The following is a 26,517-nucleotide window of genomic DNA, read 5'->3' as shown; positions in this document are numbered from 1 at the left end:
AAAATGTACGGGAAAAATGAGAATTGCCAAAATCGAAGCAGAGCTGGACCTTGCAAAGAAGATTAAACCCAATAGTAAAAGGTTCTTTAGCCATATAAATGAAAAGAAAACAAGGAAAGAAGAAGTGGGACCATTAAGCACTGAGGATGGGCTGGAGATTAAAGATAATCTAGGCATGGCCCAACACGTAAACAAATACTTTGTTTCAGTTTTTAATAAGGGTAATGAGGAGCTCAGGGGTAGTGCCAGGGTGGCTAATGGGGAAATGAGGATATGGCAGTAGAAATGATCACATCTGAGGTGAAAGCTAAACTAAAGCAGCTTACTGGAACCAAATCAGGAGGCCTGGATAATTACTATCCAGGAATATTGAAGGAACTAGCACATGAAATTGCAAGCCCAATAGCAAGGATTTTTAATGAATCCGTAAACTTGGGGGTCATACCCTATGACTGGAGAATTGCTAACATAGTACCTGTTTTTAATAAAGAAATAAAAGTGATCCAGGAAACTACAGGCCCTCAAGTGTTTGCAAGGTCTTGGAACAAATTTTGGAACAGAAAGTAGTTAAGGCTATAGAGGTCATCGGTAATTGGGATAAAATACAACATGGTTTTGTAAGAGATAGATTGTGCCAGGCCCACCTGATCTCCTTCTTTGAGAAGATAACTGATTAGACAAAGGAAATGCAGTAGATTGAATCTACTTGGATCTCAGTAAGGCAACTGATGCAGTTCCACATGGGAAATTATTAGTTAAATTGAAAAAGATGGGGATTTATATGAAAACTGAGAGCTCGATAAGGAACTGGTTAAAGGGGAGACTACAATAGGTCATGCTGAAAGGTGAACTGTCAGGCTGGAGGGAAGTTACTAGAGAAGTTCCTCAATGATAAGTCTTGGGACCAATCTTATTTAATATGTTCAATAACGACCTTGGCACAAAAAGTGGGAGTGTACCAATACAATTGCAGATGACACAAAGTTGGGAGGTATTGCCAATATTGAGGAGGACTGGAATATCATAGAAGAACTCCTTGAAAACTGGAGTAATAGAAATGGGATGAAATGTAATAGTGCAAAGTCATTAGCGCTTGAGATCTGCTACAGTCCCCCTGGATCTGGTTTGGATATGGAGAGAGACCTCTTTAATATTTTTAATGAAATAAATACGACTGGGAGTTGTATGATTATGGGAGAATTTAATTTCCAAGGTATAGATTGGAGGACAAGTGCTACTAACAAGCCCCACAGCACCCCAGGGTAGCACTCCCATTTTACAGATGGGAAAATGAAGCACACAGTGTCAAAGTGACTTGCCTAATGCCTGTGGCAGAACCAGGAAGAGAAGTCAGGACTGAAGAGCTCCAGTCCTCTGCCTTAACCACAAGACCATCCTCCTCCCCAGCAGTCAGCCTGCACTTTCGCAATGCTTAATAGGGGCCTTGCTCCTGCTGCCATTTAAGTCAGGAGTGCGATGCTGGCAGCCCAGGTGCCAGCTTGTGCCAAGGCTTTAGGCCTCAGCTGAGCACTGACACATTCATTGCTGGAAACCAGTCCAGCTCACCTGCTCATTAAGAAGGCTTATCAGAACTAAATGGGGTCATTGTGGGACATCACAATTCAAAGACTTCATTAATTGCTAGAGGCTACATGCAAAACGGCTCGTCCAATCAGCTTGAATTCTGGAAGAGGGAAATTAAGATAGTGAACAAGAACATTTTTCATCTCTTTTGCAGCTTAGACTCTCTCAGGGCTGGAGCTACGAAACAGAAGTAGAGATTCCCAGGGTCAACCTGGGTTAGTCCTCAAAGAGATTCAGTGGTGACAGATTGCTACAACTCTGTCACCTTTTGGAACCCTAGACTAACTCATTTGTGCATATAGCTTAGCTTGCTTTAAACTGCAAATAACTCTCTCGTTTCTTTCTCCTAGTTAATAAATCCTTACTTCGTTTACAGTAGGACTGGCTACACGCATTGTCTTTGGTGTGAGATCTAAGGTACAAACTGACCTAGGGTAAGTGACTGGTCTCTTGGGACTGGAAGCAACCTGAATCTTTTGTGACCTTTGGTGTATGGCAACCAACTATCACTAAGCCCAGCATGCCCGGGTGGCAAGAGAGACTGGCATGACCAAGGGGACTGTCTGTGACTCCATGGTAAGACAGTTATAGTGCTTCACGAGTTCACATTTGTTCCTGGGTTGGTGAAATCTAATTATAGAACTTACCACCACTTTGAGGTCTCTGCCCTGCCTCATAACAGTCTGCCCTGAGGTTGGCACTCACGGCCGTGAACCACTCCAGACAGTGACGAGGAGCAAAACTGTCATACACTTCAACCAGAGCAGAAAAGCTTTATGGGAAAAGTCCTGCTATCGCATCCGATTGGGTGGTTCAACACAGAGCTCATTCTCGATTAAAGTCTATAGGTTTTGAGAGCAGTTTCAACCAATCCCTTTTGCTTTGACCAGGTTAAGTTCTGTACGACAGATCAATAAAGGGTAAGGCCCCAAGTTATTCATGATATTCTTTCCCCTAGAATTCTTGTGCGTGACAAATCCCCCAAAATGCTCAGCTGCCGTGCATATAAATGCTCACAAACCAAAAACAAACTTCCAGCAATTTTTTTGGAAACATTTTAATAGTTATCGAATGTTCTACATCTTACAGTAAATATCATACAGTTACAAACTCTTGGCTTAAATCTGTCAGGGAGATCACTAATTGATCTTCAGAACAAAACAAAACAAAACAAAATAACCCAAAACAGATTTACACTTCATATTCACAAGCTGCGGCTGTGGGCTTTCCAATTCTTAAACTCAAGGCCATGTTTCTTACACACCATTGAGTCCTTTGATTTAAACCTGGAAGACTTGTTTACTTTTTTTTTCAACTTTTCTTTTTTTTTCTTTTTTTCTTTTTTCATTTTTTGCTTAAGAGTTCCAATAAAATTTAAAACTAGGTAATCCAAGCTGTACTGTTGTTCAAAATTAATTTAAAAATCATAAAAAAGCAAAAATAATACACACTCCGAGAGCAATATTTCTCTGTTATGTGCTATGAAATCTAAACAGTTCCTGGGTATTGGCACGGATTGTATCGGCAGTCATGTTTAGGACGCAAATGTAAAATGGCAAAAAGGTGCAGAATTCTGTCCTGCTTGTAAGTGAACATGATACAAACGGGGGTAGGAGGAGGGGAGACAAAGTAAGTAATAATCAGAGACAACTTGAGCCATGCAAATTTAAGGCTGGCTGCCATCAGTAATAGAAAATGCATCCACTTCTATTCCTCACCATAGCTGATGACAGCGGTTATCCTTGTGAATTGATCTATCAAAGATCCTGATTCTACCAAGCGCTGAGCACCCTCAGCCCCCAGTTACCCAAGTTTGGCAAAACGCTTGAGTCAATCCCTAATTCAGCAAAGCACTTGAGCACATGTCTAAATCCAATTTAAAGTGAAAAAGATTTAAGCACGTGCTTAAAGTTCAGCACATGCTTAAGCAGTTTGCCAAACCAGGATGGTTTGCTGCATGCCATGGCACAGGAGGCACTCACCATAGCACAGGCGTGGACCCAAGGGGACTAGTACACAAGCGTGGTTTAACAGTCATAGTAAAGGAAAAGTCATGATCTGTGAGGGGAGTGGGTGGTCTGAGTGGGTGGGGGTGATGGAATTCTATAACCTCTTGAAATATAAAGAGGAAGAAATATTGTGGGTTGAAATGTTACATAATGATTTTTAAAAAAACTCGGCAATTTACCATTATCAACAGGGAAAAGCTGTAATTATATTGTATAGCTTGACGCTCCCACTTTTCACAGACGTAGAGATAATCCTCATAACAGATTATTACCTGATTACCAATGAATCTAAGTGATCCCACATGAATGTCAATCAGAAGATGCCTCTTCAATTCCCCCCGCCCCCCGCAAACAATCTCTGTTGAAGAAAAAGAGCCGTTTCTTTAAAAATCAGATTCAATCGCACATGGCACAGAAAACACCCAGCATGATCCCGCACACCCTCCAGCAGGCACGTAACTTTACTTGGGGGTGAGCCCAAAGGAGTGAAATGGAACTGCTCACGCAAGCAAAATGGGTCCAAGTGTTTAAGAGTTTGCGGGATCAGAGCCCCAAGAAAACTAAGGGAGAATGGACACAATCCCAACTCATTTCAGGAATGTTAATGTGGCCCTTAGACGTTACATCAAAATGGTCCCATCTAATGGTTTCTCTCCAAATGAAGTGCAATTATCTTATGGAGAAATAAACAGTCAGGAAACACAAATTGCATGAATTTAAAAGACTGCTCCCTAAGGCAAGGTAGGGTCTAAACATTTCTTACAACTCTGTGACTGAGCATGTGAACTTAAATGAAGAGCTCACTTGGACTGAAAATATTTTAAATAAAAGAAAATTGGAATTACAGATTGCCTGATGGTTCTTATTGCTATTTTAAGCTGGTTGATTTCTTCAAAAAACAAAAATAAAATGTGTTTTCAGCTTGGTTTTCCTTTCTAAAACAGCAAGGCCAGATTTCATCTTCTCGTCGGTTTCTCTGACTAACAATGTCCACATAGCACTAAAACACTGGAATATGTAATCCAAAGTCCCTAGAAGATTTTTCTTAAATTAGTACTAGGGAACGGAAGAAGTCAAGACGACAGTTGACTGTAGGGAAATGTTTAACATGTTGTCTGGACTCTAGATCAATGTTAACCTTACAACATAAAACAGAGCTGACACAGTTTCTGTCTTGGGCCCTCATCTTGCAAGCACCTGTGCAGGCGCAGACCCATGTGCTTGCATGGAGCCCCTGTGAAGACAAAGGGGCTTGTTGCGTGGAGCTGTTGGCAGGATTGGGGCCCTGTTTTATGTGTTTCTGGGGAATTTCTCCTTCAGTGCAAGAGGGTATGTGAGATACGTGCTATACACATCATACATGCTCTGACATCTGGCTGCTCTCGCCACTGAAATCAACCAACACCTTTATCAAACGCAGCCTGGCTTACTGTACAGCTGGGATAGCTACACGGGAAGGAAGGGGTGAGGAAAATATAGACCTTAGGAATGGACATTTTAATTGGGATGATTGTGTCCTGGTCGCTTAGTTTTTGCCTCGCACTCTAGGAAATGTTGCATACTCCCGTTTGAAATGAAAGCCCACAGACTTGTGTTCTGAAATGCTCCCTGTAGCTCAAAGAAGCATCCAACTTCAGTTCAACCATAAAGTTCCTCTAGTTAAGAATAATAAACATCAATCATTAAAACAAAAACTTAAATAACACGTATGGTAAAAAGCGCTTAAATTACATATCAGAACTGCCAAAAGATTTACTAGGTTATTATTGTTCATAAAATACAGGAGCAAATACTCGTACACACAGCTGAGTCTCTTGGAATCACATTCTGTATGTGCTCCAAGGTTCTTTGACATTGATTTGGGCCAGCACAACTATTAATATGCATTTTTTCAAGTCTTGCATTACAGTACATGTCTTAAAGCAAAGGTATATAAGGGACTGGTTAATGGACATAACTGGAACTTTGATCGTTATTTTCATTACAATGCTTTCATCTCTCCACCGTTTCCGTGGGATTTTAATCACCATATAATTTATACGGTATCCTTTAAAGTTGAGAAAAACAGTCACAACAGAGGTAATGCATCACCACAAAATGTGAATGCATTTTAACCCCTTCTGCACTGGTCCAACAATAACCCTCTTCCCAGTTAATCAGAGATGCAATTCCATAGCCCTTTGGTCCCCTTGTCCTTCCACTCAACTGCTTTCAATCAAAATGAAATCTGTATAAGCAGTGCTCCAGCAAAGAGTCCGTGTGTTAAATATTGGATCCCAATTACTGCAGTTAACTCACACGTGGGCCAGATTTTCAGATCCTAGCGCCTTTCTTATCAATTAGTCCCACTGATTTCAGTGGGACTATTCAAGGAATAAGGCAATTTTCATTGTGAGTAAAAGTATCTGAGCCTCTATGTTAAAATTCTGTCCCATACCAGAATCCCACCCACAGAGCCTACCCTGCAGTCCCTCATCAGGCACTGACTTCAGTGAGAGCTTCACCTAAGTTAAGACTCGATAAAGACCGAGACTCAGTGGCCCATGATGCCTACTTTCCCCCTGCAAGGTGGACATATAATGACTGTATTTGAAACTCTAAATCAGCATATTAAGCAGGATCTTTCGGGCCAACTGAAAGTGTAATTCACAAAGACAGGGAATCAGCAGCCAGACTCCAGATCACTGCCACAGCCGTGACAGATCAAATGTGCTGGAAGGGAACCACTAAGCATTAGACCATCAGACCACTCTATAGCAGGCAAGGACTTGCTTCTCTGCCACCAATATTTCAGGCAATCATCTCATTAAACCACTGCCAAAGTCCTAATCTCTGCATTTGTTACAGGATTATACCACGTGAAAACACATTTCAATCAGTCCACCTGCACAGCCATTAGCTCTGGCTCCCTTCTCTTTCCACTAAAAATATATCTTCATTGTTGTGTGTTACTGGATGGTCTCCTGCTTTTCTATCCTTAATTGATTTAAACTAGGTCCCTCTTTCCAGCAATCAAACACAAGTACAAAAGGAACAGAACCACTACAGAAGACTTGACTGCTTGCAGGAAGGAGGCCCCCTGCCTTCTGCTTTTACTAGCTTTGGAATGTTTCTTGGCCTTGTTATTTCCCAGACACTTCTATTTAAAAAAATGACAATGGAATATTTCTAGGATAACAGTTTACAGATGGGATCCGATACTGCAACAACCAGAAGTGTTGTCATCCAAGCAGAGACCAGGCAAATGCAAATTAATCATCAGCCTACTGTAATTTCACTCCACAGCTAAGCTCCTTTGATTTACTTCCAGGCATTGACAGCAAAATCCCATGGGCACTATTCGGTTTGGTACACCCGGACTGGAGTCAGTACTGGCATTCACCGCAGTTACTAGACTTAATCTTGCTCTGCGATTGAGCTGAAATGTCTTGATCTCCAATAGAACTTAGGGTTGCCACCTCAATCCATTTAGCTCCTATGTCTAAAATGCAGTATGGGTCTATGTCCTCTGGGGTTTTTTGGCCTCCTGCAAATGGTTTACTACTTAGGAGGGGGGTCCTTTCAACCCTGCTATGGGAGGCCCTCATTTCAGCATCAAATGGGAACGCACCAGGTCAGTTTCTGATCTCAGCGTTGCAGGTATAAATCCAGGGTAATCTCACTTCAGTTAATAGAGTAACTGAATTTACACCACTGTATGTGATGTGGGAATCAGGCCCGCTGGGTTTAGTGTTGCAACTGACCATAACATTATTGAAACTAAAATAGGCGTCAGAGGGTTTTTTGTTGGTTGGAATTTAGCCCCTCTCTCTTGTTTGAAAGTGAACACGAATGAGGCTGGACGGTGCCAGGCAGTGCAGGCTTCCCCCAGTCTGCTCCCTACCAGCGTGCCTGAGTCTTCTTCTGGAGCCCCTCTCTAAGGATGAACAGACAGCTCAGCCTCTCACAGCCCTTCCAAAGCAGATGGCCAACAAAGGTATTCGTTGGTACTCCGCAGGCTAGTGGCTTTGTCAGGGGGATCTCTCTCCACTAGGGAACTGAACTAAGAGCACATCCATAGTATTTAAAAAACAGCAAAGTGGAGGTGGGAGGGTGGGGGCACACCGTGGCAGAATCTATTGTCCTGGGAGCTAGAACAAAGCAACTTTGGAATTTGGTCTCTTGTTCATGATCTGAAATACCCCAGCACTCTTCTGCAGAGTCAGCTTTTCCTGGCACTCTCCTAATCTTGGATGTCAGACACCAGGAAAATCAATCATGTGATAGGTCTGTTTTACAATTTCCTTACTATACTGGACCAATACACTCCTAGCTCTTCTCTATAATGACGCCTGGAACAACTGCTCTGTGTTTGTCCTGCATGTTATGAAATAACTAAACTGGACTTAGCCACTTGCAGATGTTTTCAGTTATTCACTGTAAGGCCACTTCCATGATACACTGTAACTTTCTAGTGCACCCACAATCATTGCTTATAAAGCTGATGACAAATAACAGCCATATTTCTGCAGATAATCTTGCCTCCATTTTCCAATGTGTGTCAATCAAAGGTAGTGACTGTCGTCAATCAGCAGCTAAGTCAAGTTTGCACTGAAAACTCTGGTGCCCAGAAGCTTCTTCTGGGCCTACAGCCGCAGTGTTCTATTTCGCAGCCCCTGCCTATCTGAGGAGACATGAGCTCTCTTGTCCTTTGCTCAGACGAGGGCAAGGTATTAAAGAACTGCGTGGTAGCAGGGCTTCACTGGAGAAGCCAGTCAATTTGGGAACTGGAAATGGGCACAAGCCACAACATTTAGATCCAGATTTCGAACACACTCGTGGGGTGAGTGGATCCAGAATTTTAGCTGGGAACCATCCTTAGGGATAGAGGCCCTTTGCAAAATTTGGTCCTGGGTTTGGATTCTGAACCTTCTTAAACGTCAGGAGTGTTTACATTTGGGTCCCTCCTTACAAGCAATTACTGTTTCAGAGATAAAATGGTCGTTATGAACTACTGCATACTTTAGCAGGCACTGCAATCCAACATCTTGCAATGTACTAGTCAGAATAGAGCAATAAAACTCAAACTCTATAATGTGTACCTGTGTGTGACTGTTTAGGTTTGAGGTTCTTCTCTATGGGAAAACCCTAAATAAAACCCTGGCAGCATCTCTACAATGTGGTGGCTAATCAAAGGTATTCCCTACCTGTATAGATAGGCTATATAGATTCTACATCCTTGCACTCCAATTGTGCTAATGGACGTTTCTGCCCATGCATAACATGGTCAGATGGAATAGACCCGCTATTAATCCAAGTGACGAAAAAACACTCAGCCGATCTCATTAATGGCAACACATATCAGTATCTCTCTCTCCTTAACAAAGGGATTTCCTCTTTATCTTTAGAACCTTAGTCAGTAGTAATGGAAAATAGGTCAGTTTTAGGCCTAAATTGCTTTCCAAACTTCAACACTGCAATGCAGAGCTTTGCTTTGGGGAAGTTAAACGTCCTTTGAACAAACAGCTCACGTGGAGTTCTTTGTCAATCTAGAATGATTTCTCTGTGCTCTATTAGGCACACTGAAGCTTTCAAACCCAAATTGAGTGTTTTCTCTCTTTTTAATAAGAAGCTTAGTATTTTCTTTTTAGACATGAAAAAGGGGATTGTGACATTTTAGGGATCCTATCTTAACTGCTTCCTGAATTAACAGCGTATATTACATACAAATAGAACAATAGCTACTTGAGGATGTTTGTTTTGAAACATACGAGTTTACATAGCCCAAAGTGTGCTAACACAGCTCTTGAGACTGTAAATTCTAGTACCATCATGTTTACTAGCAGAGTTTATTGTATGGTACGTGTTCAGTGCAGCATGTTTAAACATGACTGACAGATGAACCTCGATATGTAGTCACTTTAATAGGAAACCTACAATATAATGAGGGCAAAAAGGGTATTTGAGTGCTCTTAAATCCCCCTGATATTTGCCTGGATTTGATTTCAGTGAGTTACAAACAGTGAAAGAATGAAGTACAGTAATTACGTCAGTTAAAACACACATTCCCCTTTAAGTACTAACCCTAAGACCGGACTTTGCAAAGCTACATAGGTTAACACTGAATATTTTCTTTTTATTTTTTTATTTTTCCTTTTTCTTTTTTACAAAATCAAAGTGCAACACAAAGTACCACACGGTATAAATTCTTATGAAATTTTGCTTCCCCCTCCCCCACGATTGGTTTAAAAATAAAAAATACAAGTGATTAAAATGACGGCGTTCCGGCTTTGCCAGTTAGCTTGCTTTGGGGGCAGGGAAGGAGAATCGGAGCTTGACTCCTTTAAAAAGAGTTCCTTCAAAAAAATAAACTCCCGGTTCAGAGTTGCTGACATACCATCTGATCTGGTAAAAGACCAGGATAAACACCAACAACAAAACCAGCAGCAGAGAAAGCAGCCCCGACGTGCCCCAGTTAAAACCAGGCTCCTGCAAGGTGCTGATGCCCAGCAGCTCCCACTGACTTCAATGAGAGCTGCAGATGCTCAGCTGGCAAGTACTTAAGCACGGGCTTGACTTTAAACTTCAATGGGATGACTCCTGTACTGAAGCGCTGTACTGGACTGGAGCCTTAACCTGCTGCTGAAAGCCTTGATAATTAATTTTTTAAAAAAAGATTCTACGATCTGGCATCTAGAAGAACAGAATCATTAGCTGGGGGAAAACCCCCAAATAGGTTCCCCCTTGCAAATTACTCTTTTGTCATCCCTAGCTAAAGGTAAAGGTCCAGTGTATGCATGATCCAAGTCCAGCGGTTAGCACAGACATTTAACTATGATTGGCCAACACCATTAATTTGGGCTGGGGACCGAGTCCAGGCCTGCTGGCTGCACAGGAAATTATTCCCCATCAATACTTCTGTTAATTCGATTCTTTTTAAAAAAATGACTCTAGATTGGCCCACTACCATAGTACTGGAGGCCCAGAGAAATCAGAGCTGCAGACACACACGCCTTTGGGTGAATGGAACTCTTTTGGCACAGCTTGATAAAAAACAACAACATTTTTCTCTACCAAAACGAAACACAAAACAACGCCTCCTCTGTCTTGTGTGCTGTGTTTTGGGATAATAACTGAAAAATAAATCATAGGTACCTTCACCATCATTTCTAAATACTTGTATTCTTGCCTCCTTCCCTCTGCAAAACCTTATTGCTCTACTCAGACCCCTCACAAAAAGCCAACAAAATGGAAATGACACATGGCTGACGACACCAGCTCTCCCTTTTGGGAATTCCAGGGTTAAAAAAATCAGTGACTTGCTCACGTCCCATTGGCTGTGCAAGCCTGTTGCCTTTAGTTTCTAAACCAAACTAAATGACTGATTGCCCTCATTTTTCCATCTCCTCCAGGTAAGTGCCTTTTAGCTAGTAAGGCAACAAATTTATTGCTATTGCTTCATGTTAGTCACCATATTTCCTATTCTTTTCTGTTCAAAGCAGTGTGACCTCTAGCACCCTGTATCATCCCATCCACTGGCGAATGCCTTGTAATACTATTGTTCTCTACAATGTAAGAAACTGTGTTCAGATAAAGCTCTCCCTGTGACTACTATGGAGTTAAACTGTATTCAAAGAAACAAGACTGGCACCCCAATTTACTGTTATGATCTGCCCAGTAGTACAGTAATCGCGCTCAATTAGCAATCAAAGTGACTGGAGACACTTTCACCTGCTTTAGAACCCAAGTTACATCATGATACAAATTGCACCCAAGTGAGTTTGAACTAAAAAGAGGTCTTGATATAGCCACAAACCTCACACTGGTGTGTCTGAGCCTGGAGTGGATGCAGGGCAAAGCAGACCTATATTCTCCCTAGCTCGACCTTAAGCACTCTTCTCCACCAGCTTCTCCACTTCTCTTCCCAAATCGCTGGTCCCTGTGGAGGCTAACTAACAACTGGAAATCCCTTTGTTTCCTTTTACAACTGCCTAGCCTACATCTGTGTTAGCAAGTGAAAGGAACCGTCCTGTCTGTTACACAGTGAAATTAATATGGACCGGCACAGGGGGTGTCTTGTTTTCCCAATAAGATCCAATTCCTATGGCAGTGTGTATCTCCCCTCCATCTCTATTCTCATTGTATGGAGTATATTCCCCCAATTTTAAAAAGCAGACAAACCCCTGGTGGTGAACAGTCTTTCTGTTTCCGAAGACAAGTGTGTGATGCCGCTAATAAGGTTTATATTCCCTTAATCCTACAGAAGAAGGAATGAGCTCAGTATTTATATGCGGAGAATGAATTATAGCCTACCACAACACCTATCTGGAAGACACCAATTTTCTTGTAATGTGTTATGGAAAATTAAATAATTTATATTATTAAGCAAACAAACAAAAAAAGAAACCAAACTGGAAGAAACTTGCCTACCAATGATGTGCTTTTCACATAGTACCCTGAACATCAATTGCTCTTACTAGTCAAATAAAACAGACTCTCGGCAACAACAAAAAGTAACCAACCAACCAACCAACAGGGATCTTTGCACCACTGAATGGGGCACCATAGAAAAGTGAATATTCTGAACTTTAAAATGAGAGGATCAAAGAGAGACCTTGGCTACTGCTCAGTGTCAGTCTGTGGTGTTTCACAATTTGGGTGGGACTGGGGGGAGAAGAGGAAAAAATAGAGACAGAAGATTAGAAAAAGCAGCTTTTACAAAAAACACTAAAGAATGCATAAAGTGACCCTTGCACTTTTTGTTTTGTTCTTGCAAACAGACTTGGTGCTGTGGTACAGTTGCTCCAGCACCGATGTAAGACTTGAGTAGTTGCATACAATGTTTGACTCCGGATCTGTAAAAGAACAAACAAATTAAAGGAAAAAGTTAGAAGCTCAGATGCAGAAGCAGACAGGTTTCCTTTGAATGGGTTTTCTATCGGATATAACGAGAGAGGGCTTTGGCCTTCGAGCAATGTCAGTGCATCTCACAATCCATTTTAAACACACACACAGAATTAGAAATACTCCGCTGAGATGCTCTCAGCTAATTGCACTGTGTAACAATTATTCACAGAAAAGATTAGTCAGACATAATGTATTCTGTGAGGAGAGATTTGTTTAAGATAACTGCCCTCAGGACGAATTTGAGACGCAAATGCATTCACCTCACCTGTGTGGCACGCAGGGAAATCTCAGAGCTTCATCCGCTGCTGTGAGAGGTGCTGCATGCTAATTGAGCAGGCTGGGCCAGGTATTCTCCCCTCTCCCCCAGGGCTGTCTGGCAGCGCAAAGGGGATGGCTTAAATAGCCAGCTGGGTTTCCCAGGACCCGAAGACTATTAGGAACCCAGTCCTGATGGGGGCCCTGTGAGGGCCATCACGATATATGAATGAACAACAGCAGATAGCAAGAGACGCTGTCCCAGTAAATAGCAGCAAACCAAAATTTTGTGGCAGTGAAGCCTGTGGCAGGACATAGCCATCCACCCAAAACCTTCAAAGCATGGAGGCCAGAAGTGAAAGGGAAAGACTCGTACATTCCTTTCCACCTTCATATTGCCAACAACACTGTCGCTAACACACCCCAGGGCTCCGTAAGGTTTTTGCTGCCATCTCCAACAGACATCCGAAAGGAAGACGTGCCCGGAGTTCCTCGAACTTGCACTCTAAAGCAAAACCTTACCAGGGACCTGACATGCTTTTGTATCAGTTCTATCAAGAGATCGGCACATCTGACTGCAGCATGTTGCACGCGTTTGGGAAGTCATTGTGTCTTAACATTGCTGAGGTCACCAGTAAAACTTTACATTAGAGTGCAGGCCTGACAAAGGTGGGTTTGGTATTGCATGAACACCAGCGGGAGCACCTCCATTTTCATTACCCTGTGCTATTCGGCTTTTTGGAGGCTACTGTTAGTAGGTTTTTCTGTATTTACAAAGGCATAAAGAAAGGAGAAAATCTGCAGTTCTGCAGAAAAGGGAAAGAAAAGGAGTACTTGTGGCACCTTAGAGTGCACATCTTGCATCCGATGAAGTGAGCTGTAGCTCACGAAAGCTCATGCTCAAATAAATTGGTTAGTCTCTAAGGTGCCACAAGTCCTCCTTTTCTTTTTGCGAATACAGACTAACACGGCTGTTAGAAAAGGGAAAGTAAATGCTATGCTGACTGCTACTATTGGGACATGCAGCGTGTTCTGCTACAGTGGCTTGATATTTGCAGCTCACCTTTAAGGCCTACAATGAAGATTTTAAAAACCTCATGCACATTAGACATGTGTCAGCACTTACATGGATTGGCCATCACGTTTACCAATGTGGAGGTACATAGCTGTAGGTAGGGGCTCCTTGAGCCCTGTACGTTGGCACAGAAACTGGATGTGCTCCAATTGCAGTGTGTTGTGGAGTGGTCAACAGGGTTCCTGAAACAGGGAGGAGAGAGAGAGGGCAGACAGCATTTAGAGTAGAGTAAGGGTGGCTCTGCTGACTGGGGCCAGCCTCCCTGCTCTGACTGAGGCAGGCTGCAGAGGCTCAGTGCGGCTGTAGCTGAGCACAGAATGGCTCCTTGTTTGCCTACACACAGGGTGTGTTTACATGGGAGCTGGAGGTGTAATTTCCAGCTCCGGCAGACATATGTGCTAGCTTTGCTCGTGCACTAAAAAAAGAGAGGTGTAACCGTAGCAGCAAAGGCAGCAGCACGGTGAGCTGCGTGAGGACTTATCTGTGGGCTTGGACAGGTTGTACCTGGGCAGCTAGCCCAAGTCACCACCCAGGCCCCTGGGGCTACCCTGCTATTTTCAGCACTCTAGGTCAGTCAAAGCCAGTGCACGTACATTGATCCAAGATGGAAATTACACCTCCAGCTCCAGTTCACACTTGCCCACAATCTCTGCTACCATTACGGAAGTCGTGTGGCTGGGCCAACGCTTCGAGACGCTTTCTTGTTAATATAGCGTCTTTCATGTGCAAACTGCCAGAATTGAATAGAGGTGTCTTCAGCTCAGTGATGGAGGATTTCATTTATCAGTTCTGTGACCACCACGTAACTTGGGAGCAAAAGCACAGCTTCAAACTGGCCTGTTCCTAGATCTTGATCCAACTGACAGCTGACACAGCTGCCCAGGGGAGGAAATGAAGGGAGGGAAATGAGGGAGTGCTGAGAACCCTCATTTCTGAGCATCAGGACCCATGAGAGGGAGGGAGAGTTGCCATTGGACTTGTATTACAGATTAACACCCTCAAGACTTTACAGCATTCTGCTGGATGAGTTTTGTGATAAGGATGCCTGAAACTGAACAGATATGCACCTTCAGCTCATATATCACACTGTCCACAGAGCACTGTGCCACAAATACTATATCTGAGGGGGAAACATACTGCAAGCTGCCTTTATTCTTCTTTAACTCTTCCAGACATTACTGGGCTAGTGAGGACTCAATCCCAGGCATTTTGCTCAAGTAGGCAACGTTAGATAAAACAGTGAACAGAATAAAGCTTTTTAATGAACCTCTTCAAAACTCTGAATTCATTTAGGCTTAACATATCTGCATACACTCAATTCTTCTACTAGCTTCCTTTCTCCAGGTTTTCCAGAGGCATATAAAAAGTGGCCCATTGAAACCTTTTGCAGCCTGGCAAAGATGATGGAAGAAGTTACAACAGCAGACCCAACAAAAATGTGAAGTACATAAACACCACGGAGGGTAAATTACAAGGGACGTTTTAACTGAAAGTGATGGGATGAAGTTTAGTCTATCAGGGCAAATTAACTCATGATCAGGTTTATCAGACTGGGCATTACCTGCCACAGAAAGGGGGGAATGTCAATTGTTTGAGTTACTTAGAGCATTGGCGAATATTATGCAGGGAACCAAGCTATGTCAGCAGGCGACAAGGATGGACTGGATGTCCTATTAGGTCTCTTCCACCTATAATTTCTATGAAGTCCACTAGTCCATTGTTGCTAACACATCAATAGTTCTGAAGGCTTTCAAAATAGCACTTTCACACAGCCTTTGGCCTATGTGTGATGTGAGGTGCAGAATACAGTTCAAGACTGTTTTATTCTAAGTGTCATCTTGATGTTCAGAATGACTATTTAAAACAATTATACCCATAGAACTTTTTAATTGTACAGTCATTAAAAACTGGCCACTGGCCACATGGAGCAATTGCATTTCCTTCCTCATGTAAATTTAGGGAATACTACACGTACCACAGGAAAGAGAACTGTCCATTTGAATGGTACTTGCTGTACACAGACCGTGGCATTGCCATTCATGACAGAGATTCCCATAACAACAACTATTTTTGATTCGCAGATTACTGGAGCAAGCAAAGAAGATGTGCAGTATATTACTGTGAATTTATAGCTGTGACAGTCTTTAAAAACCTTGCTGCACAATTCAAGGAGCAATACTGACAATTTTTTTTTGAATATCAGCAAAGGACAGAAATATAAACTGTAGTGCGAATAAAAAGATTCTTTGTCCTTTGTTTTAGGTGATATTAATTAATCTGCTTTTATCAGGATTTAAATATTGAGCAAAAATTACATATAATTTGGGAATTATACATATGCCAACATTAATGTTTCTGTTGTCAAAATATTTAATACTAACATCTTCAACAACATTATAAGTACCTTATAAAAGGAACTTGAGGGTATGATCATAGTGTTGTGAATAAGGAATGAAGCTGCTTATTACATTGCTCCTGGAACAGATGGAACAGCGTATGAATAATACACCTAAAGTCTTAAGAATGTGTCCCTATAGGGTGAGCCAATTGGAGGGTCTACTTTGTTATCTTTGAAAATGTGAATGTTAAACCGCTACTGGGAGCAAATGGATTGAACCTTTGTTTAAAAAGGAATTGAGGTTGGCAAATAAAGCTACATTTAGCTTCCCTTTTAGTGCAGGAAAAACTCATTATGTCTGTGGCAAGCACTTTTGCACAATTAGCTATGGAAATCAGGGACAACAAAACGTAGTTTGCACTGGGTGCTTCCTTAATTTAATCCCTGAAATAACTTTGAGGGTTGTTGGCCACATTTCAGAAGCAATCATGTATAAACTGGTTTTGAAATTACTTTGTTGCAATGTGCTATATTACATCAACATTTAAAGACTGATTCTGCAGAGTTTATTCTGGCAAATTCTTATTGTGCACCGTAGGAGGAAAGACCGCAGAGACAGGCACTGAATTTAAAATGGACAAATATGTGTGCGCTGGCATCTTTTTTATTTCTCATGGCACAATCAGCTACAAACCCCGCCCCCCCCCCCCCCCCCAATCACACAGCAACAGAGCTGCATTACTTGTGCAGATATTCTGAGGGATCCCCTTACTGGCCATATTCAAGAGTTAATTCTCACCTGCTGACATTGCCATGGTGGTCCCAGCAACCATTCCCATGGCCACACCATTAGTCCTAGGTGCAGCAACAGGGGCTGGATAGATAGCCGATGGAATGCTGTTTGGCTGAACCACGGTGGTGTGATGGATGACGTGAGGCTGTGCCGCATACACAGGCTGTGTATAATAAGCTCCCTGTTGGAAAGAATAAACAGGAAAATGTTTTCTGTTTGACTGAAAGCACACGTCCGGATGGACAGACAATCTCTGAATTCGTTACTTTATTTCAAGATGATCGCGGACTCTGCATGCCCTAGATATCAGTCTGATAACACATGCTGTATTGTCAGCACTGAATTACACCAGTACAACCATTTAGGCTTAAATCATGATTATTTATTGTGACCTGTGACGCTGGCAGACCAGGCGACAGCTCATACTAAGGTCTCCATGTCTCAACTGAAGACTGACAAATATATAGCTGGAATCAGCTTGGCTCCTCCATGCGTTAATACTGTTAAAATGGGGATTAAGATGATAAGAATGTGTTTACTGTTTAGACTTTATTGGATTGCTGCATACATTAATCTCACTTGTAACATCTCTATCCCCTATGGTAAGGTAATATTTGACCGTTTGTATTGCAAGCACCTGTGACTGTGTAAATCACCAGAAAGGAAAGAGACATTAATTTGTGCTGGTCTCCAACAGACGGTGTTATGCTCTGCCCAACAGGGAAGGTCCATAGACACCAGATGCACTATTGTGGAACATTAAAAAGGACAAAAGACATTTTTTGTTTTGCCCCCTCCTTGTGAAGATGAGTCATGCAAGTGGATTCCTTCCGTCAGCTGAGTTTGCAGCCGTGGCGTAGCTAGGAGTGGAAATTTGGGTGGGGTCCGACTTTCGGGTGGACGGGCAATGAAAGACTGTGCTGGCCTAGCTTCTGCCCTGATGCCATGCCCTCTTCCTAGCCCCAGTGCCCCCACACGCAGGGCTTCACCTGCTGAGTTGGGCACGTGCATGGGGCAGCTCCGAAAATGGCAGGGCAGAACTGCCAGAGTCTAGCTTTCTGAAGGGTGAGTGCATAGCTCCGTCACAGATTGCAGGTGCTAAAGTGATGCTCCGGGCCACTTTGGCAGCACTGTACCCTTGTTTAGATTTGGGTGGGCCTGGATGCTACGTGGCCCACCCACGGCTATGCCCCTGGTTTGCAGCTAAGAGCGTAAGTGAGGAAGGGGATAAAAATCTCTAAAAAGAAGGAACTGGATTTCTATGCTGCTTGGACTCTGCAGGACAAGGTATCTAGGCATAAGCAAGAGATCCCCAACTGCGTAGTCTGGAATCATCTATTACTTTTTGAAATTTAAGGTTGTAACTAAATTGTATATATATGTTTATCTGCTTTAACCCTGTAAATAACTCTTGTTTCCTTTTCCTATTTAATAAATCTTTATATAGTTTATTATAGATTGGCTACAAGGATTGCCTTTGGTGTGAGATCTAAGGTGCACTTGACCTGGAGTAAGTGACTGGTCCTTTGGGACTGGGAATAAGCTGAATATTCCTGTGATTCTTGGTGTAAGGGCCATCTATCACAAAGACAAGCTTATCTGGGTGGTGAGACAGATGGGAGTATCCAACAGGACCATCTGTGACCCACATTAAAGCTGCTATAGCGCCTGAAGAGTTTACACTTGGTAATTGGGTGGTGAAATCTAAGTAGAGAACTCACAACCAATTTGGGGTTTGTGCCCTGGTTTTTAACCATCTGCCCTGAGGTTGGTACTCATGCTTGTGAGTCACAGAAGAGAGCATATCATCATCATCATCATGCTTGATGCTGTAGCTAGGAGAAGATACGTAACCCACCCCAGTGGGGTCATAATCTTATGCACAGGACAACACAATATCGAATACACTGGCTGACCAGGATAAAGGCATCCTCTCTTAATGAAGCAGTTCTCTTATTGTGAAATTAACTTTTTGGCAAATTCTCACTGAAACACTTTTGTGCATGAAGCACTGGCAACAGTTTCCATTTCATCCATGTACAACTTCTTAGTTTTAAGCCTCCAGTCTTTTAAAAATTTTCCCCAGAACACTTTTGACCAGCAAGTTGTTTTCCTATGACTTCAGCCCTTCTAATCCCCAAACAACATCTGCACTGAGAAGAGGTTTTCAGTTTACACACTGATATAGTACCCTTAAACCTGAAGGCTTTCAAGGTACTTTACAGGGTGTCTGATCCTACAAGCCCCTCACACCCAGCACTCTCAGCGGCTTCCCTGTAAGTGTCACTTGCCATAGGTGTGAATCTGGGCCCCGGGATTACTTCAGCCCAACTGCAGTGCAGCTACCTCTGGGGCAGAATATGGCAGCTCTTTAACTCAAAACAGCGAGACATTACAGCAGTACACAATAAAATGGGACAGGAAGCAAAGACGAATGCCATCTCCCACACGTTATCAAATTGTGGCCCATACTGAGCCCTTGCAGGTGGTCCATGTAGTGCTGGCTGTTATAAAGGTTTTGTCTGCATTAACACTTTCCCCACTGTTGGTCTAGCTCTACCAGTGGCCACAATGGTGAAAGTATTAGACAGGAAACAGTTGTTTTTACCAGCATGTCATCTGTGGAGGGCTATAAAGCAGCTTCAAAACAATGAGTAGGAGCCAGCTTAGCTGTCTCTATTTAGGGAGGCTGCTGTGAAACTATTCAAGTCCTGCAAGAGCCAAAAGATGAAATGTTAAGAGTTGCCCATGCATATTGCCGAGAAGAACATACTGCTTATGTGCACATACGTTGAGCAGTAAGTGTGGCCAGTAGATATTTTGTGTAGCTGCTACCTTACAAAATGAGTGACAAGTAAAAGAAAAGGAGGAACGCTTGACTTAGTTTTGAGGAACGTTAAGGACATAACTAGATGCAAAGAGAGATGAGGTAGCAGCTACACAAAAGGGAACATAATCTAGTCAGGGTTGTGAGCAGGCCTAAAGCGAGACTGAAAAAGGGGAAATGAAGGCTGCTGAAATTCAACAGAGCAGATTCTGGACCAAAGCGGTAGTGCTGGATGGAATAACACAAAGAATGGAAAAAGAAACGGATGGAAAATGGTATGTGTCCAGAAAATAAGCTGCATTAAATGTAAGTGGTTTAAAGAAGAGAAACTGTAGATGGAGACATGTAAGGACAGTGCTATTAAAAATGTAAAACAAAGAGGGTTGGGAAGATTAGGGTATGTAAATAATAGAGAGAGATTTCATGAGAAGTCAGTGATAGCCGTTGGAGAACCTCTAACAAGGTATGGTGTTGATAGAAAAAGGGGATAAACCAGGGCTATTAAATTAGCTCTTTCCTTCAGTATCCACAAAGGCTGATTGGACAAATCCCAGAAGCAGAAATATATTTCTCAAGGGAAGAGGAAGAAGTGCTAAGATAAATCAGGATCACACCGAAGCAGGCGATTGAGAAATCAGCCTTTGAAGACAGAGAGAATGTCAAGGATCAAGTAGAATTCTACCCCCAATTCTGAAGGGGCTGCACAACAGACATACAGGGAAACCACTGCACACTGACAACCATTCAGACATCACACCGGATTTATGTAATACACATATGAGAATATAATCACATGTATCGCAATTTAAATAAAGACTGAAGTTCAGCTGCGCAGTCTTCCTCAGAGAAGCCAAAGCAGCTAAAATACTGAAAAACACACAGTGTGCAAGATCCACTGTTCTTCCTATTGAACCAGACAATGAGGAGACTTTTCGCTGATGTTTAAAACATGCAGGAAAATAGGTGAACTCTGGACTAGTGGAGAAGCTGATATAATAAGAGAGGAAAGGATTTAGGAAAGATCCAGAAACTATCCAGCTTTACCTTTGGTTTCAGCAGCGGGGAAGATACTGGGAACACTACCCTAATAAATGCCTGTTGTAATAACTGGGGGTCTATCAGGCCTGCCCTGATTGTGAGCGTAACTGTTGGAAAGTTGCTGAAGGTTCATAAAATATCAGAATCACCCATAATAAAGAATGTTGACAGAAAAAGGTACAAAAGGAAGATAGGAAGATAGACAATAAAAGAAGACAGAAACACTGAATTGGTCCAAACAAAAAGGGTTACTGATACTGCCAACTGACTGTGTTAAGATTGTGACTGGTAAACAAAAAAGGAAACTTTGCGGGGAGATAAAAATGTGGAGGACACTGCGGAACTGCCAACAGCCAGCTGTGCCACCCTGGCTGCCACCGGCACCATCTTCTGGGATCCGGGATCCACCAGAACACTGTTGGGCCTTCATCATCCTGATCCGGACAGGCATCCTGACCAGACTGGGCCAGAGAGAGGGAACCAATGACATTGTCACCACCACTATTCTCAGCAAAAACCTGAATAGCACCTGGAATGTGAGAGATTTGGGTTCCTGCTCTCATCTCCTCCCTCCTTTGTCCTTTTCCTCCCTGCCTTATTTCTTCTCTTCCCTGTCTAGTCTCTCTTTTCCCCTTCTGTTTAATAAACATCTGGCTGAGCCGACCAAGACAACTATATCTTTTGCAATACTACAGTGAGTCTGTGACCAGTGAGGCAGCTAAAAGCAATGCCCTAAACTGCCCGATGCTGGTACAAGTCTCCAAGCCTCGCTGACAGGTCTTGGAGTGGCTGATAAGACCCTATGCTGGGTCTGTGCTTCTCCAGCGGTGAGGCTGCAAGTGAGAGTCAATGCTAGAGACAGAAGTTAAATTTTCTGTCTTTGCTGTTCTTTTCTCTACTCTTTCGTGTGCGCATTTGTCTTGTTTTGTTCTTCAGGGAAACAGGACTTGACTTCAACAACAACAGCTGTAAATCAGCTCAACAAACTTTTTCTCTTTTCCCCAAAATGGACAGTATTTACCACGTTTAATACCATCTAAAAATCTGTCAAATGGGGGCTTTCCCTGTAAAAACTGTCTACAACTAAAGAGAACAAAGGATGTTAGAATGAAAGCCTTATTTAATGCTTTATATTTCAAATGTTTTCACTGTTTTCCCTCTGTATCTTTAATAAAAGGTTGAACAGACTTTGAAAGGTGGTTGTTGCCATGGGGCTACGCAGGCCCAGGTCTTGGTTCTCAAAACCTTGAACCATGTTTAACTATTCAGTGGTGTACAGTGACTGGGTTGCAGAGACCCCCAAGGCCCATGTATTCCCTCAAAATGAACACCTCACTGCCCAGTGGCAGAATTTTGTCATAGCAAGGGACAGAGCCCAGCCACTCTTGGAAGCTAAGAATAGCCTGTACATGCTCAGAGAAATAAAGTATTTCCTAAGAAACATGGCAGAATTGTGTTCAGCTGTATCTAGATTCTTACCCCCCTGCCCCCCCACATCACTATGGTACCGGAGTTGGGAAAGGTGGGAGGAAGTGAAGAGTTGATGGGGCTGGAATGGAAGATTGGGGGCAGTGGGCGTAATTTACCTGGTCTCCAGCAAAGATCTTTAAAAGAAATTAATTAATCGTCCATAAAGTGAACCCAGTTCAAAACACACACACACACTACCCAATGACCCAGTTTCTGGCCATCCTGAGGCATATAAGGCACTTCCCTCTTGCTCCCTTGTGCCAGCCATCCTATACTGCTGACAGCAGCATAGCAGGGGAGCTATGTCCCCTCCCATGAAGGTGGGAGAAGAAGCAGGGAATGGAATGAGCCTTGGTGCCATCTCCCAAGGCACCAGCCAGCACAGCTGCATCAACACCCCAAGGAATAAGGGGTGGAGGAACAGTGCTGGGATACATTACTTCCCCCGGCACTTGGAGCAGGCAGGAAACTGAGAAGCAGATTATAACTCTCCAAGTCACAATCTGGATCCTTGTCCACCCTTAGTGCAGGGCAGTTATGTGCCCCAAAGCCACAACTGGCCTCCAAAATACACAAGTGGCACCAAAAAGAAAGTCCATGGAGTTACCTGCCAGGATCTATATCATTATCAACGGTCGAGCTACACGCACCAAACCCACAGGGGATCTTCAGTCTGTGGTAAAACTCAATCAATCAGTGAAGACTCCATTAATGGCTTTACCACCAGCTCCGCTGGGAATGAGAAACCTGTAATTTAATCAGATCTCACATTCTAACTCTGTGTAGAGTCCGCCTGACATCGGCAGAGGGAGAGGAATTTGGAATTTTCATAGATATGTTTAACAGTGACCTGCTCAGGGGAAAAAAACGCTGAGTACCTTTTCTTCCCCTTCTTTATGATATAAAAAGGGATGAAAGTTTCATCATTTTTTAGGTCATAGGAAAAATTGAGACCGTCAAGTCTGGTGTTTGCTGATTTTGCCTGGAGACTTGTTGGAGATCTCCATATGTGTTGTGAGTTCCCCAGAAGGGGTGGGATGTTGAATCCTTAAAGACCATCCTTTCTTCCATTCCAAAGGCCTTATTTGCATTGGAGTTTTAAACGGGTATTAAAAAACAAAGTTTAAAATAGTCTGGCTAAAAAATCCTTTCCTTTCTCAACTGCTTGGCTTTCAGCCTTGTATGATATCATAATCCCACTAGTTTGCTCATCTCCGTACAGCCTTCCAGGGTAGGTAAGATCTGAGTTTCTAATGCAAAAAACAAGTAGATTTAAAAAAACAACACAAAAAATCCCGCAACCTTTGAGGTGAGCTTCATATATCAAAAACACAAAAGAGGAGACACCCATTTCCCCACTCCCCTTGCAGAACACCTTAACAAAAACATCCTTCTTCACTGTAAAAGGGACTGAGTACAATCCATGGATTTAATGCATGCCATACAGAGATGATTACACTTTAAGGTCAGTACGTTAGTACTGAGCCACTGGATTGAATACAGCTTACAGAGGGTAAGTCTGCGTACAGAAGCAATTTGGCAGATAGGGATGTCATTGGTGTCGTGCTACAGGCTGAGTGTTGGGAGAAATGTTGTTCTTTGCATATCAGTAAGCAGGAAGAGTGGATGTAGGATAGTGGCATTCATGTGAGGATGACACACAGCTGGGAGCAGGGGGTCACAAGGCCAAGGAGAATGACAGGGGGACAGGGAGATATGTCTAAAATGGCTTATGTAAAACTCAGCATGAAGAAATGAAATGTTAGGATGTAAAAAATGAGAAGAGAAGACGCCCCAGTGTCACTAAGTCACATACAAACACTAGGGGAGGTTGTCAGGCACCAGATTTCCCAAAGTGGCTAGTAACTTTGGGTGCCCAACTTGATTTTCCGAGGGTGGGTGATAAGCACTTTCTGACTATCAGGCCTTTTAAGGTGTCCCAAGTCAGGCCCATAAAATCACTAGTCACGTTGGAAAATCCCAGTCTGGATGTATATGTGGATGCAGTAGTACTGAATGAACATGGAGGAGTTTATTTGAGTTCCATAAAAAAGACTGGGGGGGCGGGGGGAGTGTTTGTGTCTTGTCTACATAGGCTTTGTTCTGAAAAACGTGCCCCCAAGGCAGCTCTCCGGGAGATAGCGATGGTGGAGGCACTAGGGTAGACAAGGTCCAAAGGTCACCAATGTGTGTGTTTCTGAGTTGGGTAGCCTCAGCCTGGCCCCATATACATTGATGCTCCCACCATTCCCACCCCTCTTGGAACTGACCTGGAGCTAGCAATGGTGGGGAAGATCAGAAACAAAGGCTAGCACACACAGCCTTGGAATTGGAGAACCTGGCATGTTCTGGATGTACAGCCTGATGGGAGTGTACCCATTGACTTGGTATTTGATCAAGTCCTGTATGTCTTATACTACAAATACTGAGACATACGACTTTCCCCCATTTCTCATCTTCACCCTGCACAAATTCTTCCTCCATCCTAGCCAGCTGCTCTATTGCAGTTACAGCGTTTTAGAAACCAGCAAATGGCCCCAGCTCCTTTATAGGGCAGAGTAATGAAGACCCCATTTCTACTGTAATACTTGTTGGTATTTGGTGATGGGAGAAAATCTGGAGCACTCTACAGCTCGGCAAACAGATGAGCAGCCTTGGTCTAACATACTGAAAAGAAGTTTAGCACATGTGTGCTGATGAGGTTTGCACAGCATCTAGCCGTCCCTGAGGTCCTGCCCCCTACTTACTATTACATCTTTTCTGGGGGCAGAGTGGGGTAGTCAGGGCTTCACTGCATTCAGAGAGGCCATCATTCTCTAGCCCTCTGTACTTAAAGGCCAGAAAGCAATTTGAGGAGAGGAGCTTAGACACAATGGTGACAGGCACCTTTGACAGAGAGGAGTCTCATGACAGCTGGTCAGAAAAATTCCAACACTTTTTTTTTTTGTTGGAATTAGCCAGTTGGTTGAAATGGAAATGTTCTGAGGAGATCGTATGATTTCGACGAAGCTGCCCCAGGAAGCATGCAGGACAGTTTTCAAAATCTGCCTGGTTTCTTGACAGTTGGTCCTCCTGGCTCCTTGGATGCACACCTGGTGGACTGCCTCTGAGTCAGAGACCAGAGGGCTTCCAGGGTCCCCAGGTCACTTTGTGGAAAAATTCAAAATTTGGGATTTTCATTGTGAATTGGAACAAACCCAAATTTTGAAAAAGTGAAATCCTCCACAGAACAGAATACTTTCCTTTGCCCAGCTTTGAGCCCACCAAGAACCAACAGCCCCTGTCCTGCTGCCAGCTGCTGTGATTCTGAGTAGGGTCAAGTGTTGCTCAACCGTGCTCAAAAACTACAGCAATAATAAGCAGTGAAGAAAACCCTTTGATAGACAGATAGACCTTTAACTGGAGCCACCGAGAAACACCCATCCCTAGTCTTCAGTTGTTGGACCTCAGCAATCTTACACAAAGAGTTAAGGGATGCACCATATGCTTCATTATGGGGCACTACCAGGGTTATGGCGTGTCAGTAACACAGCAGATGGCAGCAAGAGTTAGAACATTTTACAGTCTACACTGGTCTGTTGAGAGGAGGCCATGCCACATCTTTGCTCCCTGAAATCCCTTGTAGGAGCACAGAGGCAGCAGTGTTGTCTGGCACCCCCAGAAGAATCTGCACAGGGATTGAGGAAGCTGCCATGCTCTGACAATTGCGGAGAGCCACAGAGGAAATACACAGCCCAAGGAAAAAAGAGGAGTAAAGCCACAGCTCCCTGGAGCACATCTAACACTGAAGCAGGGTGTGCCAGGGACTGCCGAGAAAGGCAGGTGACTGAACAAGAGACAAAGGTTTCTGGGGAAAAGGGGGGAGATTCCTTGAAAGTGAATTGTCAAGAGTTGATTTCTTGCTGCTCCTTGTGCAGCAGCATGTTGGGTTTGGTTCTTAGGGACCATTTAGACCAAAGCCTGCAAGATGCCTGCAGCATTAGTGAATACCTTTAACGCTAACAAAAAGCCCCACAGGGCCAATGACCACAAGTGGTAAAGATCTCATCCAAAAGACAGCATCCTCCAGCAGCTTAATGCTTCTTTGCATTAGAGCGGCTTGGTTCAGTACTGATCCAGAGCAGAGAGCACCACAGAGCAGTTCAATCCAATTCACTGACATGACAAGCTACACAAGTGTAAAAGACAACACCATCAGCTATCATTCAGAGGTAGGTCCACTCTGCTAGGCAGCACGACCAG

General features: G+C 43.2%; 1 protein-coding gene across 10 annotated transcripts in view; it reads right to left on the bottom strand.

Annotated features, from left to right (window-relative positions):
• Positions 1-2,763: 2,763 nt before the first annotated feature.
• FAM168A (family with sequence similarity 168 member A) overlaps positions 2,764-26,517 on the bottom strand; it is a 365,574-nt gene continuing 341,820 nt past the window's right edge. For all 10 annotated transcript variants that reach the window (XM_043527536.1, XM_043527530.1, XM_037880624.2 and 7 more), the window contains 3 exons: positions 16,947-17,121; positions 13,861-13,991; positions 2,764-12,427 (listed from right to left, as the gene is read on the bottom strand). In XM_043527536.1, the coding sequence (XP_043383471.1) occupies positions 13,879-13,991; positions 16,947-17,121 (288 nt within the window). In that variant the 3' untranslated portion in view covers positions 2,764-12,427; positions 13,861-13,878. The remainder of the gene's footprint in view (positions 12,428-13,860; positions 13,992-16,946; positions 17,122-26,517) is intronic.

This window comes from Chelonia mydas, chromosome 1 (genome assembly GCF_015237465.2).
Source record: "Chelonia mydas isolate rCheMyd1 chromosome 1, rCheMyd1.pri.v2, whole genome shotgun sequence".
In the NCBI taxonomy this organism is placed as follows: Eukaryota; Metazoa; Chordata; order Testudines; family Cheloniidae; genus Chelonia; species Chelonia mydas.
This window is presented reverse-complemented; position numbering and strand designations above follow the sequence as displayed.